Source organism: Pogona vitticeps, chromosome 2 (genome assembly GCF_051106095.1).
Source record: "Pogona vitticeps strain Pit_001003342236 chromosome 2, PviZW2.1, whole genome shotgun sequence".
Taxonomy (NCBI): Eukaryota; Metazoa; Chordata; class Lepidosauria; order Squamata; family Agamidae; genus Pogona; species Pogona vitticeps.
This window is the reverse complement of record NC_135784.1, coordinates 292,049,680-292,064,427: the sequence shown is the minus strand read 5'-3', so window position 1 is coordinate 292,064,427 and position 14,748 is coordinate 292,049,680. Positions and strand designations below refer to the sequence as shown.

The window sequence follows — 14,748 nt, the reverse complement described above, 5'->3', positions numbered from 1 at the left end:
GGGCTCCATGATCACTGCAGATGGAGACAGCAGCCACAAAATTAAAAGACGCCTGCTTCTCGGGAGGAAAGCGATGACAAACCTAGACAGCATCTTAAAATGCAGAGACATCACCTTGCCAACAAAAGTCCATATAGTCAAAGCTATGGTTTTCCCTGTAGTGATGTATGGAAGTGAGAGCTGGACCATAAAGAAAGCTGACCGCTGAAGAATTGATGCTTTTGAATTGTGGTGCTGGAGGAAGTTCTTGAGAGTCCCCTGGACTGCAAAGAGAACAAACCTATCAATTCTAAAGGAAATCAACCCTGAGTGCTCACTGGAACGACAGATCCTGAAGCTGAGGCTCCAATACTTTGGCCATCTCATGAGAAGATAAGACTCCTTGGAAAATACCTTGATGTTAGGAAAGTGTGACGGCAAGAGGAGAAGGGGACGACAGAGGATGAGATGGTTGGACAGTGTCATCGAAGCAACCAAAATGAATTCGACACGACTCTGGAATGCAGTGGAAGATAGGAGGACTTGGCGTGCTCTGGTCCATGGGGGTCATGAAGAGTCGTACACGACTAAATGACTAAATGACTAGAGTTTATAGATAGGATGTGGAAGAATGGTTGGGTGGAGAATCAGATTCCCCTCCCCCCCCATGTTTAGCCCTCTACAAGTCAGATGATTTTGGATGCATGGCTGTATCCCGCCATTGTTCCTCAGGGGTCTGGCTTTGGTGTGCAGGAACATTTATTTATTTATTTATTTATTTTATTTATTTATTTGATTTTTACCCCGCCCCTCTAGACAGACGTTGCATTCTGTGCAACCATTTCTCTAGCTGAAGTCCCAGCTGCATAGGTGCTCCTGTAACTGTCACCCTTGCTAGGGAGCATCTGTATAGTTCCCTTCCCTGGCTGGGTTCAGGCCTGGAGGCCAGGAGGTCTCCACCACTGACACTATAGAGAACTGGTGTTATTGGTTTACCGGCTGCAGTTTTCCCAGAAGCATCCACCTGTCCACTGTGGAACCAGAACTGTTGGATTGGATAGGCCTTGAGATCTGATCTACACTGGCACTTTTTAATATTCTTATGTTAATATAACACAGTACTGTCCTATTGTTTTAAAACACACCTGAGTATTAGGCCCAATGTTATCACTCAAGTGAAAAGCAGGCACACTGGGCAGGCAAACAGAGCAGGTTTTTACTATCTGTCAGAACTATATACAGTTTTGTTCACATTGTATAGGGAATCTAAATAATTTGGCTTCTACTTCCTCTTAGAATCAGATAACTTCCTCTTAAGAGTCACACCACAAGATTAGCTTGACAGTATAATAATGGGGAAATATAGCATTTTCACATGTTTTTCCCAGGAGAAACAAAGAAATATATTTACCCCACGAAAGAGAGAGAGAGAGAGGGCGCTTCATAGTCAGTTTACGTAATGTAACATTTTAATAATGTAATCCTAAATATCACTATCAGAACTGAAATCTCACCATGTCTAATGGAATACTTACTACTAGGAATTGCTGATCTTTGTCAATAGAATTTTTTTTAAAACACAGCAGTAACTCACTTATGCCAATGGGATATACTTCCAGGTAAGCCGGTTATCAAGCATCATTGTGAAGTACAGTACATACTCACAATCAACATGGTGAGTTCAAAGACTTACCCCCTAGTAATACTCAGTGATCTCAGTAGAGATCTTCTAAGCTAAGGCAGAGTGATTGCCAGAGATTTGGGGATCACACATGACCATGTCTGGACCTTAGAAGGACTCAACACCCCTTTTTTTCTTACAATAAATGAGGAGGCATTTAGCTAAAAAAAAATCCCTAATGTCCTTTTAAAATTAATCTTGGTTTCAGTTTTTAGTGGGGCCAGATATATAAAAAAAAATAAGAAATGTGGCAGGTTATGGAGCAGCAAGGCCTCTCAAAATATGGCAAAATTGCCCCTGATACCCCTTAGAAGAGAGCAGAAAGGTGCTCACGGGTGCTGAAGAGCCTTGTCTGGGATCATGAGTCTGAACACAGTGTTTGGGCTCCATGTTGCTAGACTTTGTTGTAAGCCAATTATGAGGGGAATTTATTGGACTACAACCCCTCGTAAGTCAGGTATCTGAAGGCAGATTTCAAACAAACAAATAGAAAAACTCACTTTAAACTTCTTCCGGAATTCTTTTTCTTCTTTCTCCATTTTCTTATGTTTCGGTGAATCCCGTTCTTCCGATTTGGCTCTCCCAAAGCCCAAAGACTTTGAATTTATCCCCAAGCTAAAACATCAAGAGTTGGAAAAAGGAAACCAAAAGCAAGGTCATCAGGATATAGTTAGTAGATTTGCAGCTTAGTCGTAAACTTTTATTTGCATGCAAAATCCTCATTAAATGCAATCAATAGACAAGAAGTAAAAAGCTAGTCTCCCGATAACCAACCAAAGGCAAAGAAGAAAACCCAGTAATCAATTGGTTTCTCAACAACAGCCAACAATATGCAACAGATACAATTTTAGAAATAAAACTATGAAGTTATCATCTTGCAATTGGTTGTTGAGGTTGTTTCTTTCTTAAAAGTGCTATATATTTCCCTACAGAGGTAAGGAAAACCTTAAACTGAAAATACACTGAGGATACTAAAACCTTTTATTTGCCTATACCTTGTTTAATCAATGGATCTATGTTTTTTTTCATTGATCTTTGTTCCTTCTGTACTATTAACCAGAGCTTTGCACACATGCAGATTTAAACAGAGGAACATGGGAAGGTGTCTTATACTAGTCCAGATCATTGGTTCATCCAGCAGAGTATTCTCAGTTCTTATTATCAGAGGATGTTTGTGGTGTGAACTTTTCCCCAGCCCTACCTTAAGATGCTGGGGATTGAATTTGCAACCTTTTAAACATCTGCTTTACCACTGAGCAGCAGCCCAACCCAATGTGTTGGTCAGAATTATTGATTGTCTGTTGTTGCAACAGAGACTAGCCAAACTGTTGGGTGTCAATGTAAACCAACAATGAAAGCAGCTCGCATTTTGTTGAGTGACAGAACTGCGGGAATTCACAACAGGAGAACTGAACAACATGCATTCATTTGGGAAGCAGGGTTATGCTCAGGAATTCTGGCTGCAAGACCTGTCTCTCTCTTCCCCCCCCCCCCAATTCCATACAACCCTACAACCCAGGTTCATTCACCTGAGTTCTTTCGGTGGTGGAGGGAAGTCAGTTGGCTCTACGTCATCATAAACATCGCTGTCTCCTGATTCTAGTAGAAATAAATTTTAAAAGAAAATTAATATATAGTCACTGTGCATTGGGTATAGGATTCTCTTGCTGTGCCATGCCATAACAGTTATAAATCAGTATGTAATCTGTCAGATCAATGGCTTTTGTCAATATGAACAGGCAAACATTTATTAGGTGAACTAAGGGTCAAGGTTGTTCCACCATAACAGTACCATTAGCTTATGTACATATAACTGAGTTGGATTATGACCTCTGCTCCCACAGACCTAAAGAACCACAGGCTGAAATGTTGTTCCTTAGTGTATTAAGTTGCAACCAGACTAAGCCCACTGAATCAACAGAAGCTACATTGGAATTAACTGACCAAATCCCCATTGACTCTATTTCTTTATTTATTTGTCTGTTTGTTTATTTATATGCCACTTTTCTCCCCATAGGTGACCCAAAGTGGCTCACAGCCAATAAAACAGATTTTAAAACATGGCAGAAATATCACATTTAAAAAACAAGTGAACACTATAGGCCTATTCTAGTTGCAACTTATTACTTACTACTTACTTAGGTGGCAATTCCTGTTATTTCAGCCAACAGCCTGGGACACTGCAACCCTAGCAACCCTAATTAGGAGCCTAAAATGTGAGGTTATGATGAAATAGCATCAGAAATGTAAATAATCCATTGCATTTTACATAGCAGGGCTGCTATTGGCTAGCATTTGGAACAGGAGTGGAAAGCCTGGGTCAAATGTAGCTTGAAGATATTTTCCACCAGTGAATAAGCTCCTTCTGTTGTTCTGACCTAACAGTGATCAGAGAAATAATCATTTCTGCATAGAAATCAACCGCAGCTTGCAGAAAGAAAAGCTTAGGGCACAGTTCCATTCTTTGGGCAAAACGACTTACGACACTAAATGTGACACTTGACGTCTGAGCAAAGGTATCTGTTTGAGGCAAAGGACAAGAGAAAAGGTCCTCAAAGTTCCCTACAGAGAAGTCAGCTTCAGCCACAACAGCACAATGGCATTTTTTCATCAAATCTGAGGGCAGCAGATTAGTTTTTGGGGTTCATGGGAGGCCCTGTGGCAGTAGAGCTCTGGAAAGGTGAAACTGGGGAGAGGACTCTGGTGGGGGTGAAAGCAAAAGCCTTTCCTCTCATGCTGAGGAAACCACTGACCATCAACTAACAATTTAGCTTGGATGAGACTCTCCCTCTCTGTGCCAGTGGAAGCCCCCATTTCAATTCAACTATGAGGATGGGGGCCTTCTATATGACCACTAGGCAAAAACCGAGGAGGAAGAGGAGATGGGATAATTCCAGGATACAGTTTTGTTTTTTAAATTTAATTTTTAATTATATTTTTAAACTAAACATTACAAAATAATACAAAAATATAATTTTTCAGCTTGAGGTTTAAAAAACAATCACAATCTAAAAACCACTGGCTCTTTTAATCTCATTACTTACCCTTCCGTGTTTGCTTTGCTGAAGAATCACTGTGTGGAAGTAAAATAAACACATAAAATGACATTAAATTGTTTTAATTATATAATAAGCACTTTATCCTAGGCTATATCATGTCATATGTCTGTGCATATAGAAGGATTTATTCAGTATCTGTTACTCACTTCCAACCTCCCATCCCATTCCCCACAGCTTGATTTGTTTCACTTAGATCTGCACTTATTCCAAGAAACCAGTCAAGGTATGCTCACTGGAGGCTCTGGAGGTTGGAGATGAAGAAGGTCTCTTTTCTACGTTCTGATCCAGACCCATGTTGCTTCAACTCAGTTGTTGTCATCACCTATTTTCTCAGAATGCCATTGCCCCTTAAAATAGCCCTTGTTCAATACAGTACCTTGATTTCTAAAATTAATACCTTCATATGAGACAACTAGCATGAGGCTGAGAAGTCAGCTTAAAGCAAGTCAATCTGTTTTCAGATGCAGGATGAATGAAGAAAAGTAAAATAAAATGAGTTTTCCTATTCAAAATAAAACTAACTTCAATTTGGTGTAATGTTGTGATCACTGATAACCATTTGAAACTAGTTGATTCACCAAACTGCTATTGATTCAAGGGGCCTACTCTAGTGCAAGTAACTATTCTAAGCAACAGTGTTTCGTCCACTGATTCTAGACAACAGAGAAGCGTTTGGGCTGAAAGCAGCTTTTTCCTTTTTCTCTGGCATGGAAGCCCCGTGATTTTCCAGAGGAAAACAAAGGAGAATCCATATGCAGGGCATTTTATTTTTCCATCAACACCTTCAACTACTGTGTGATTCTTTAAACATTCCTTATAAATCATCTACCCTGATTATGTCAACAAAACAACAGAGCAAAAGTTGGGCCATGTTAAGATTTTCAAAGGTAGCACCAAATGAAGCTATTCTGTTGTTTGAGCAACAACATTCTAGTGGCATGTATTGGCTTCCCTTAAGACTCATGATCAACCGTAGGTCCTCTTGTGCCAACCCAACTGAAATGAATTGGAGGCATGTAAGAGTAGCAATGGATTTTATCTCGGGAACAATTTGTCTTGTTACTATTCCGATGCCCTTGACAGCACCTTGAGGACACCATCCGAGATGATAATCACCTCTCTTTGCCTCCTGGTGCAGCTGCCTTAGCTGATATTTAACCATGACCAGGGATTCAAAAAGCTACAATTCCAAAAAAAAAAAAAAAAACCCAACCAGAACATCTATTAGTCCCACTGGCTAATAGATACTCACAGTGTAGCCCCCACAAAAAAAGTAGTCAAGGATAGAACATGGCCCAACTTTCAAGATGTAGTGCTTTCATAGCTTTAGTTATTCAATTAGTATTTTGAATTATTTGGCTGGTTAGGCTGCTGTGAGAAGTGGTTAGTGGCGTATGATCAACAACACATTAGTTTTAGTGAACTGATTTTTTTTCCACAGCAGTCTCTTACAAGGAATTTCCATTATCTTCTACCACATTGTCTTTAGTTGTTGTCTCCCGTACACTTTTCTTTTGGTTATTTTTCCCCTTTAAAATCTTCAAAAGGCCCCGTGGCCAGGAGTCATTCGTATCTTCATCCTGCGATGCAGACCTTTGGAGTACGTATGCAATTATCACATGGCAAAGGAAATGCAAGACGTTTGAAATGACTTTCAGCAGCTGCATTTGCTGGCTGGTATATTTACGGCACTTTGAACATTAATTTAAAAAAATCCTATAAACTTCGGGGCCATTCATACAGCTGATCCTTTAGGAATGCATTTGAGGGCCACTCTATGCTTAACACAGTTAAACCTGAATGTTGCACATATTCTGGTAGTTCTTGACTCAAAGCAATGAAGTGTGAGCAGCCTACAAGTGTATATATGCAGCTTGTCCAAGGACCCCATCTACGCAACCTGTGCATGACACCTACTATGTTATGTGTTTGCTGTGACAAAGACAGTTTCAACAGCAGTGTAGAGCAGGAATTTGATGTGGCCTGTGAAGGATATGCCTGAAATGTTTCAAATACAGTGGTGTCTCGCTAGACGATGATAATCCATTCCACTGAAATCGCTGTTTAGCGAAATCATTGTCTAGCGAAAAGCATTTCCCTATTGGAATGCATTGAAACCTGTTTAATGCATTCCAATGGGGAAGAATCGCTGTTGTCTAGCGAAGATCGGCCATAGGAAAGCCACTTTGAGAACTGCTGATCAGCTGTTTAAATAGCTGTCTTGCGAAGCTTAGGTCCTGGAAACACCCGTTTTGCAAGCACGGAGGGAGCTGTCAAAATCGTTGTCTAGCAAAAATTGGTTTGCGAAGCAGGGACCAAACATTGTCCAACGAAATTCCCCCATAGGAATCACTGTTTTGCAAATCGCTATAGCGATCGCAAAAAGTCAATGTTTAGCGAAAAAACTGTCATGCGGGGTAACTATCTAGCGAGGCACCACTGCATGCAGCTACAAATTCAATGCTTGATAACCAACCATTGTATTTTTGGTAACACAGCCACAGCAGATATAATTGTCAGGCGCAGCTTCTAGTTGAGTGTGCAGTTAAAAATAATAATTAAAAAATTGAGCTGTCAAGTCGGTTCTGGCTTATGGCTATTCTTTTCAGGGTACTGTGTAAAGGTTTACCATTTCCTTCTTCTGGGGACGTCCTGGTACCATGCAGCCTGCCTGAAGCTACACAGGCTGACTCTTCTCCTGGCTGGCACAATGAGGAATGGAATTCCCAACCTCTGGCTATGGACACATGCACACATTTATTTCTGATGCTAATATACCACCCAAGCTCACCGTGGTCAAAAGTAATAAATACAATAATACTGCAAAATATAATAAAAGCAGGAAGGTAATATACTTATATTTTGTGTTTCTGTGACCTTTCTACGTTAATTGATTTAGCTTGGTACGAATCCTAAAGGAAAATCCTAGAATTTTAGAAAGAGTTGGAGGAGTACAAAGCTGTGTTCCTCAGAGTGCAGACATATCAGCACTAATCGGTGGACAGCTCATGGATCAGGGCCCAAAGTCAGGGCAGCTGCCCCCTACCCCCAGTCACAAGCTATCTCTGTCCTAATCGCCTTGATTTACGGTATTAGCATTTTATATTTCAGCTATGTTGGATTTAACAGGACAAAGCTTAGGGATATAATAAACAATCTATTTCCTGGACTTTGAAAGCATGGAGATTTTTGTGGACCATTTGTATAATCAGTTCTGGCTATGGTGCCTTTCTCATGTATGGAACTTAATGGACCTATTATATGAAATATCCAGTTTTAGATATATTATCTTTCCAACATACCGCTTTGGAAGATCATCTTCATCATCAACTCCATCATATATTTCATCAGAGGATGGTGGAGGTGGGAATCCAACTTGAAATGGAGACAAAAGTATTAAAATCAGGGTGTAGTTTCTTTAACACTAATATCTGAACCAGGGAGTCAAGGCAGAGTGGATTAGTGGGCAAAGAATAACAGAAGAGTCAAAACATAAATAATAATAATAATGTACCATCAAGTCAATTCTGACTTACAGCAACCATTTTCAAGATTTTCAAGGTAGAGAATACTCAGAAGTCATTTCACTGCCTTTACAGTGCAGCCCGAGCTCAAAGGGATGCCAGCCATGATGGGACAAAATTAGGCATACACCTCTTCTGCAGGCAGAAATACCCTACTGCTGACTGAACCTTTTTTGGTCATTGACCTGCTGACAGAGTGATGTGCCATCAGAACTGTTTCATTGACTAAGATCCGCTGGCTAAGAAGGGGGCAGGGAAGGGATGGTGTGAGGGAGGATGCAAGTTGAAGACACAGCTATAATTCCAGCACAAAGCTGAACAAAGGAGAGAAGAGCCCTCAGGAATGTCCAACATTGCTAGGGTGAAGGGCTTTGAATGCTAAAGGTCAAATGAGACAATACAGCAGTTCCACATTTTAAAGTGGTGTTCCTATGGGTACTAAGAGATGATTGAATTGCAACATTATTCAGATGTATCCAGTTGTCTCTTCTGAGATAAGAGAAAAAACAGTCAAAGCCAACTGAGTAGACTATGTCTAGATGGGCGGCATATAAATGCAATAAATAAATAAATAAATAAATAAATAAATAAATAAATAAATAAATAAATAAATAAATAAATAAATAAATAAATAAATAAATAAATAAACTGCTTTAAGATCACAAATAAACTGGTAACAGGTAGGTCTTTCCCTTTCAAATATTGCTTTTTGATCATTTGTTTGTTTCATTTATCTCCCAGCAAGGGGACCCAATTTATGAATAGAACAATATTATATCGGCACCTTTAGTAGGAAAATGAGCTTTCTGCATAGACGAGTGTTGAAGAGGGAAGGCAGCCTGAGGTAAATAGAGCTTTTTTTGTGGTTGTTTTTTTGGAAGAGTTTTATGAATGGACAATAAGGAGACTGATTTTATAGAATAGATAGCCAACTTCCCAATTGCTGGTTTTAAATATTATTGTGGCCTTAAGTCACAACCTCATTCTGAGTTCTGTTTCTTGACAGTTCCTTCAAAACTGGCTCAATGAGACAGACAGACAGACAGACAGACAGACAGAGTTTAATTCTTTTATAAAAGGAGAACTTACCTCGTGTGGTAAGTTGACCTCCACTTTGACCATAAAAGGAAAAGGAGAACAAAATATTAAGGGCACAAAAACACATACACACAAATGGACACAAAACAGCAAGGGTATGGAACCCTTTGCCTTCTGTACATTTTTGGAACAGAAATCAGATCACGCCTGACAACTGGTCATCCTGGCTAGAGCCTATGGGCCACATGTTCCCTACTTCTGCCTTGAAGGCTGCAATTCTAAATATGTCTCTTAGAGAGTAAGATCTACAGAACGTAGTGGGACCTACTCCTAAAAAAACACATATAGGGTCACAGTTTGTTTATTTATTCATACATGTCTGCTGCATTCCATAACCTATGCAAAGCTATCCAATTGCCTAAAAAATGCAAACAAGGTTCTAACTAGTTTAGCTAGCCAAGATTACAACATTACAGAAGGTGAGAAGTACTTTGCTAGAAGTACTGAAAGCAAGGGAGAGTCCCTGCACCACTGCCATTTTGTTGTATGTGCTGTAAACACTCTTTAAAGCCTACACTATAAGTTCAAGTTACACTTTAAACAGTATTCTCCATCATTTCTGCAAAATGACACAGGCACTTGCCATGGCTGCCTCAGACACAATGCTTTCCTGTGAGGAAGGAGCCCTTCAGAGTAAGAGTTATGGTGTGAGGGTTCTGGAGGCTCCCTCAGGAGGGGTGCCAGCCATATTTACAGCACCAGTAGCAAATACAATATAAAATTAAAAATAATTTGCCACAGCTATGAGTAGAGATAGGGATGTTTGTATTCGTCTACAAATATAAATATCTCAGTCCCAGCTGCAACTAATGAGGGTCCAGCCCCTAGAACCTACCTGTCCAATCATGTGTCACCATGTGGCCAGCTTCCTGCTCTTCCCACCAATCACGGAAGTAGCTCCTCTGTCTCCCTGCTTAGCTGGCCACTCAGCAGTCACGTGAGCAGACTTGTCATCCTGCCTGGAGTGGTCAGCTGAGCAGGGAGACAGAGGAGCTACTTCCGTAATTGGCGGGAAGAAAGGGATGCTGGTGGTGCGCTGGTGTGTGAATGGACAGCCCAGTTCCAAGGGCCATACCTGCATCAGTTGCAGCTGGGACTGGGATATTTGTATTCATAAACGAATACAAATATCTCCATCTCTAGCCATGAAAACAAAGCAGCATTCTACAGGTTCCTCCTGGGGCAACTTAGAAACAATGGCACCATTCATAATACAATACACCTCTGTTACACCTCTTCTGCTGCACATACAGTGGTGCCTCGCTTAACGAGCGCACCGTATAACGACGAAATCGCATAGCGATCCATTTTTTCGGATCGCTAATGCGATCGCTCAACGTTTTTTTAATAGGGCAAAATTCGCTTTGCGAAGACTGGTAAGCGTTTCGCTTACCGATCTTCGCAAAACGAAGCCCGACGATCAGCTGTTCGGCGGCCAAAATGGCTGCCGGAAGCCCGGAAATGGCCTAAAATGGCCGCGCGCAGCGTTTTCGCGCCCTCGTTAAGCGAGGGGAGGGCGTGAAAATGGCTGCCGGCCATTAAGAATCATCGCTGAACGGTGAGTATTCGGCCCATTTGGAACGCATTAAACCATGTTTAATGCGTTCCAATGGAATTCCCTGCCCTGTTCAACGATGCTTCAGCATAGCGAAGGTTAATCCGGAACGGATTAACCTCGCTATGCAAGGCACCACTGTATAAGAGAATCGTGGCGCAGTGGTTAAACTGCTGTACTTCAGCCGAAATTGTGCTCATGACCTGGGGTTCAATCCCAGGTAGCCGGCTCAGGGTTGACTCAGCCTTCTATCCTTCTGAGGTCGGTAAGATGAGGGGGGGGGGGCAATGTGAAGCCTGCATAATTAACTTGTAAACTGCCCAGAGAGTGCTTGAAGCACTATGGGCGATATATAAGCAGCACGCTTTGCTTTTTTTTTTCTTACTCACTCTTTTTTTTAGGGTCAAACAATGACTGAAATCCTGTTGCTCAGCATAGTAACTTACACTAGAGTAAGGTGATGGAATGAATGGGGGTTTGGTGAATCAACACCTCTATAAGTTCCATTGATTCAAATGGGTCTACTCTTACTATGACTTACTGTGCTAAAGTAAGTCACATTTAGACTCGGCCCATTTGAGCCAATGGAATTTATGGAGCAGGTGAGTCACTAAAAATCCCCATCAATTCAATGGGCCTACTCTAGTATAACTGATCACATTAGGCAACAAGATTTTGTCCATTATGCTTCAAAAGTTGAAATGATGTTAGTGTTCCAGACGCTTTAGTGTCTGGACAATCACACTTACAAACAATGCATATTTATCTTCTAATGTCCAACTGCAAAACAAAGTAAGCCAATCTGCGAACTGTGGGTGGAGTGAAAAACGTGTACTGTCACAATCAGTCCTCTTTCAGTATGCAACACTTGCCTATTTCTAATAATTTGCTGCCTATAATGTACAATTGACCCAGAACTAAACTGTATCTTTAACTCTGATATACCTGCTGATGCTGTCCTGATCCCCAACATCATCATACACCTCTTGGTCACTGTCTTGCTGCCTTGGCTGAACATTCATGGGGGGTCGTGGCTTCCTTCTTAAGGAATCATAGTCGATTTCTACCATAGTAGTTTTAATGTAGCCATCTGAAACACAGAGTAGAATAAGGAATAAGGGGGATCCAGACTGGCTGACTGTCCTTTGTTTTAACTGATGGGACATAAATTCCAAACTGCTAGCTGAGGAGGAGCTTGATACCTACCTGCATACTGCAGCTATTTCCAACTAAAAAGCTAACCTGGCTTTAACATGTGAATTAATAACAAGAGTATAATTTTGGAACTACCGAAAAGAACTTGATGCACAGCCTTGAAGAAGAAGATTTATCATCGAAAGCTTGCTGTTTGTTTTTTGCTTTAAAATGTTAATGGTTGAATAAAGTTATAATCTGTTCCTGCATTTGTAGAGTAGCAAATGACCATCATTATAGGTTCACGGTAACCTAAGATTATTGTTGTTATTTGCTTTCAAGTGGCTCCCAACTTATACCGATTGCATGAATTAGTGATCTTATTTTATTTATTATCTCCAGAGGGTCCTATCGTTGTCCTGCTCAGGTTTTACAAGCTATAGTTTGCTCCTTCTTTTATTGAGTCAATCCACTCCCTCTTTTCAGACTGGCATCACCTTTAACCAACATTGCTGTCTTTTCCAATGAGTCTTGGCTTCTCACGATATGTCCAGATGAAAGCCTCAGTTCTACTTGTAGAGAAACTGCAAGCTTAAATTGAGAGGTGCATTTTAACAACCCTAAAAAATGAAAACCATAATGCAAGGAGATCTCCTGCAGGCCAAAATCATCTGTTCCTCATTTGGTCCCTGGGGGCAATTGATGATGGCAAATGTAAAGCCGACATGCTAGTTAATCAGAAAAATTATGTCAATTCAATAGAAGTGGAATAAACTATACAAATAGTAGAAATGCTTGCTTTGCTTTTGTACATTATTAAACCTTGTCAATGATATAATGAATTTGTGTCTTGGCTAATACTGCACATTTCTGGAGGGCCCATCATGCATTTGGATATAAATACCTGAACCAGACTGATGTCTTTGTTTTTAATTGCAACGTAGTGGATTAACCCCTACCTCGATACAGTTACTTACAAGGAAACTCATTGCTCTCTGGGCCTACCTCAAAAGGAAAACACAAACCTAAAATATTTCCCTGAGAGTTCTGGGTGACTAAAAACACCTTAAAGAAAATCAGTATGCCAGCGAAACACACTGCTTACCTTCTGCTGACCAGTTTCCAGATAAATGCAACCTCATTTGCTACTTGTGGAGCTGCTGATGTTCTTCACTTGCTAAGGCACCTCTTCTTCTAACTGCAAAATTGAAGCCTCCTCTCTTTCTACCAAGTGTCTGTCATTAGCAACAGACTGCAGTGCTGAGTTAGGCACAGAGGCGGAGGCAAACAGGCCAGTTTAGCCTCTGGAAATGTATTTGGGTGCTGGTGATCTCCTTAGAAATCACCTCAGATCTCTAAGGAGATCACCAGCACCCAAAAACGCTTCTAGAGGCTCGGCTCGGCTGTTTTACTTCTTCTGGTTTGGTAGTTTGTGGAGTTGTAGTCTAAGAAACTAACGTTTCCAAGATCTGAAGTGAACTTTGACAGTTGGTTGGAGACTTTAAGCCTATACACATTCTGTATATTTGTAAATAAACACTACTGTTACAAAGGGATAATTCACTTTTTCTGATGACCTTTACTTTTCAGAAGACCAAACCCAGAAATCCCTGGAATGTCTCCTCCTTCAGAGAAGGAAGGATGGGGTGGCAATACTTCAGTGAATAAGCAAATAAACATTCAGTCACCGAGGCCGTACAGACCCTGCAAACAGGGTGTGAATTCAGCTGTTGTGATGAGGAGAAAATTATTTTGATGCAACACATCAACAGAAATTGAGTCCACTCCTGCGTTTTATACATACAGGAGCCTCTTGTCCTTCCTAGCCACTTCCCTTCCGGATTGTCTGTGAGGCGGATAATTTCAATTTGATCCCCTTGTTTGAAGGACAGGTCATTCTTCCCTCCTTTGTAGTCTGTGCAAGCTCGGGCCTGGTGTATGACTTCAATGGGACCTGTGAGCTGCCCAAAACAAGGGAAAAGAATTTAGCGTACAAGAACACCAGGTCTATAACTAGGTTTAACATTTTATTAGAGAACAACATGGAAAAACTGTAACCGAAAGATGAAGCTAGCTGGGATTTATATGAAAATGAGTGTAAGCTCATCTTGTATCCCTGCATTTCCCCTTTTCCTCTAGGGTAGCCGTGCAAAGTTTTCGCTTCTGGTTTTGCAAGCTGTGTCATCCAAACATGGACAAAGCATTGGCTTATCTTAGAGCAGTGATGGGGAGAGAGAGAGAGAGAGAGAGAGAGAGAGAGAGAGAGAGAGAGAGAGAGAGAGAGCAGGCAAAAGTATCATAGTTTATTCCCCAAATCTGAATCCCAGTCTCTCTGTTCCTGGTACTGCTTTGACTGAAACACCAAACAAAAGGTCTTACAAAGAAAAGCCTGTGGCTTTCTTTATTGAGTCAATCCATCTCATGTGCAGTCTTCCTCTTTTCCTACTGCATTGCATTTTTTCCTGCATTGCTGCCTTTTCCAGTGAGCTTGTCTTCTCATGATGCCACTGTAGTACAATACCCTTTGCTTGGTTATTTTAACTTCTAGTGAGAGTCCACACTTAATTTGCTCTACTTATCTTTCTGACAAGTCATGATATCTGTAAATCTTTTTTCCAATGCTACATTTCAAATAAGTGAAATGTGTGTATACACTTTATGTAGTGTATAAAATGTAAGTATGCACTTTAAAAATTTGCACTCCTATATATAGCTGCT

The 14,748-nt window shown here is 40.8% G+C and overlaps 1 protein-coding gene across 3 annotated transcripts in view; it reads right to left on the bottom strand.

Moving 5' to 3' along the window:
• Nucleotides 1-14,748, bottom strand: part of FYB1 (FYN binding protein 1) — a 65,310-nt gene that overhangs the window by 13,029 nt on the left and 37,533 nt on the right. For 2 of the 3 annotated variants that reach the window (XM_020795690.3, XM_078384470.1), the window contains exons 8-15: nt 13,835-13,991; nt 11,842-11,986; nt 9,333-9,355; nt 8,022-8,094; nt 6,172-6,312; nt 4,705-4,733; nt 3,190-3,259; nt 2,161-2,275 (exon numbers count right to left, since the gene is read on the bottom strand). In XM_020795690.3, the coding sequence (XP_020651349.3) occupies nt 2,161-2,275; nt 3,190-3,259; nt 4,705-4,733; nt 6,172-6,312; nt 8,022-8,094; nt 9,333-9,355; nt 11,842-11,986; nt 13,835-13,991 (753 nt within the window). The remainder of the gene's footprint in view (nt 1-2,160; nt 2,276-3,189; nt 3,260-4,704; nt 4,734-6,171; nt 6,313-8,021; nt 8,095-9,332; nt 9,356-11,841; nt 11,987-13,834; nt 13,992-14,748) is intronic. The other variant, XM_020795692.3, reaches the window with a different exon arrangement.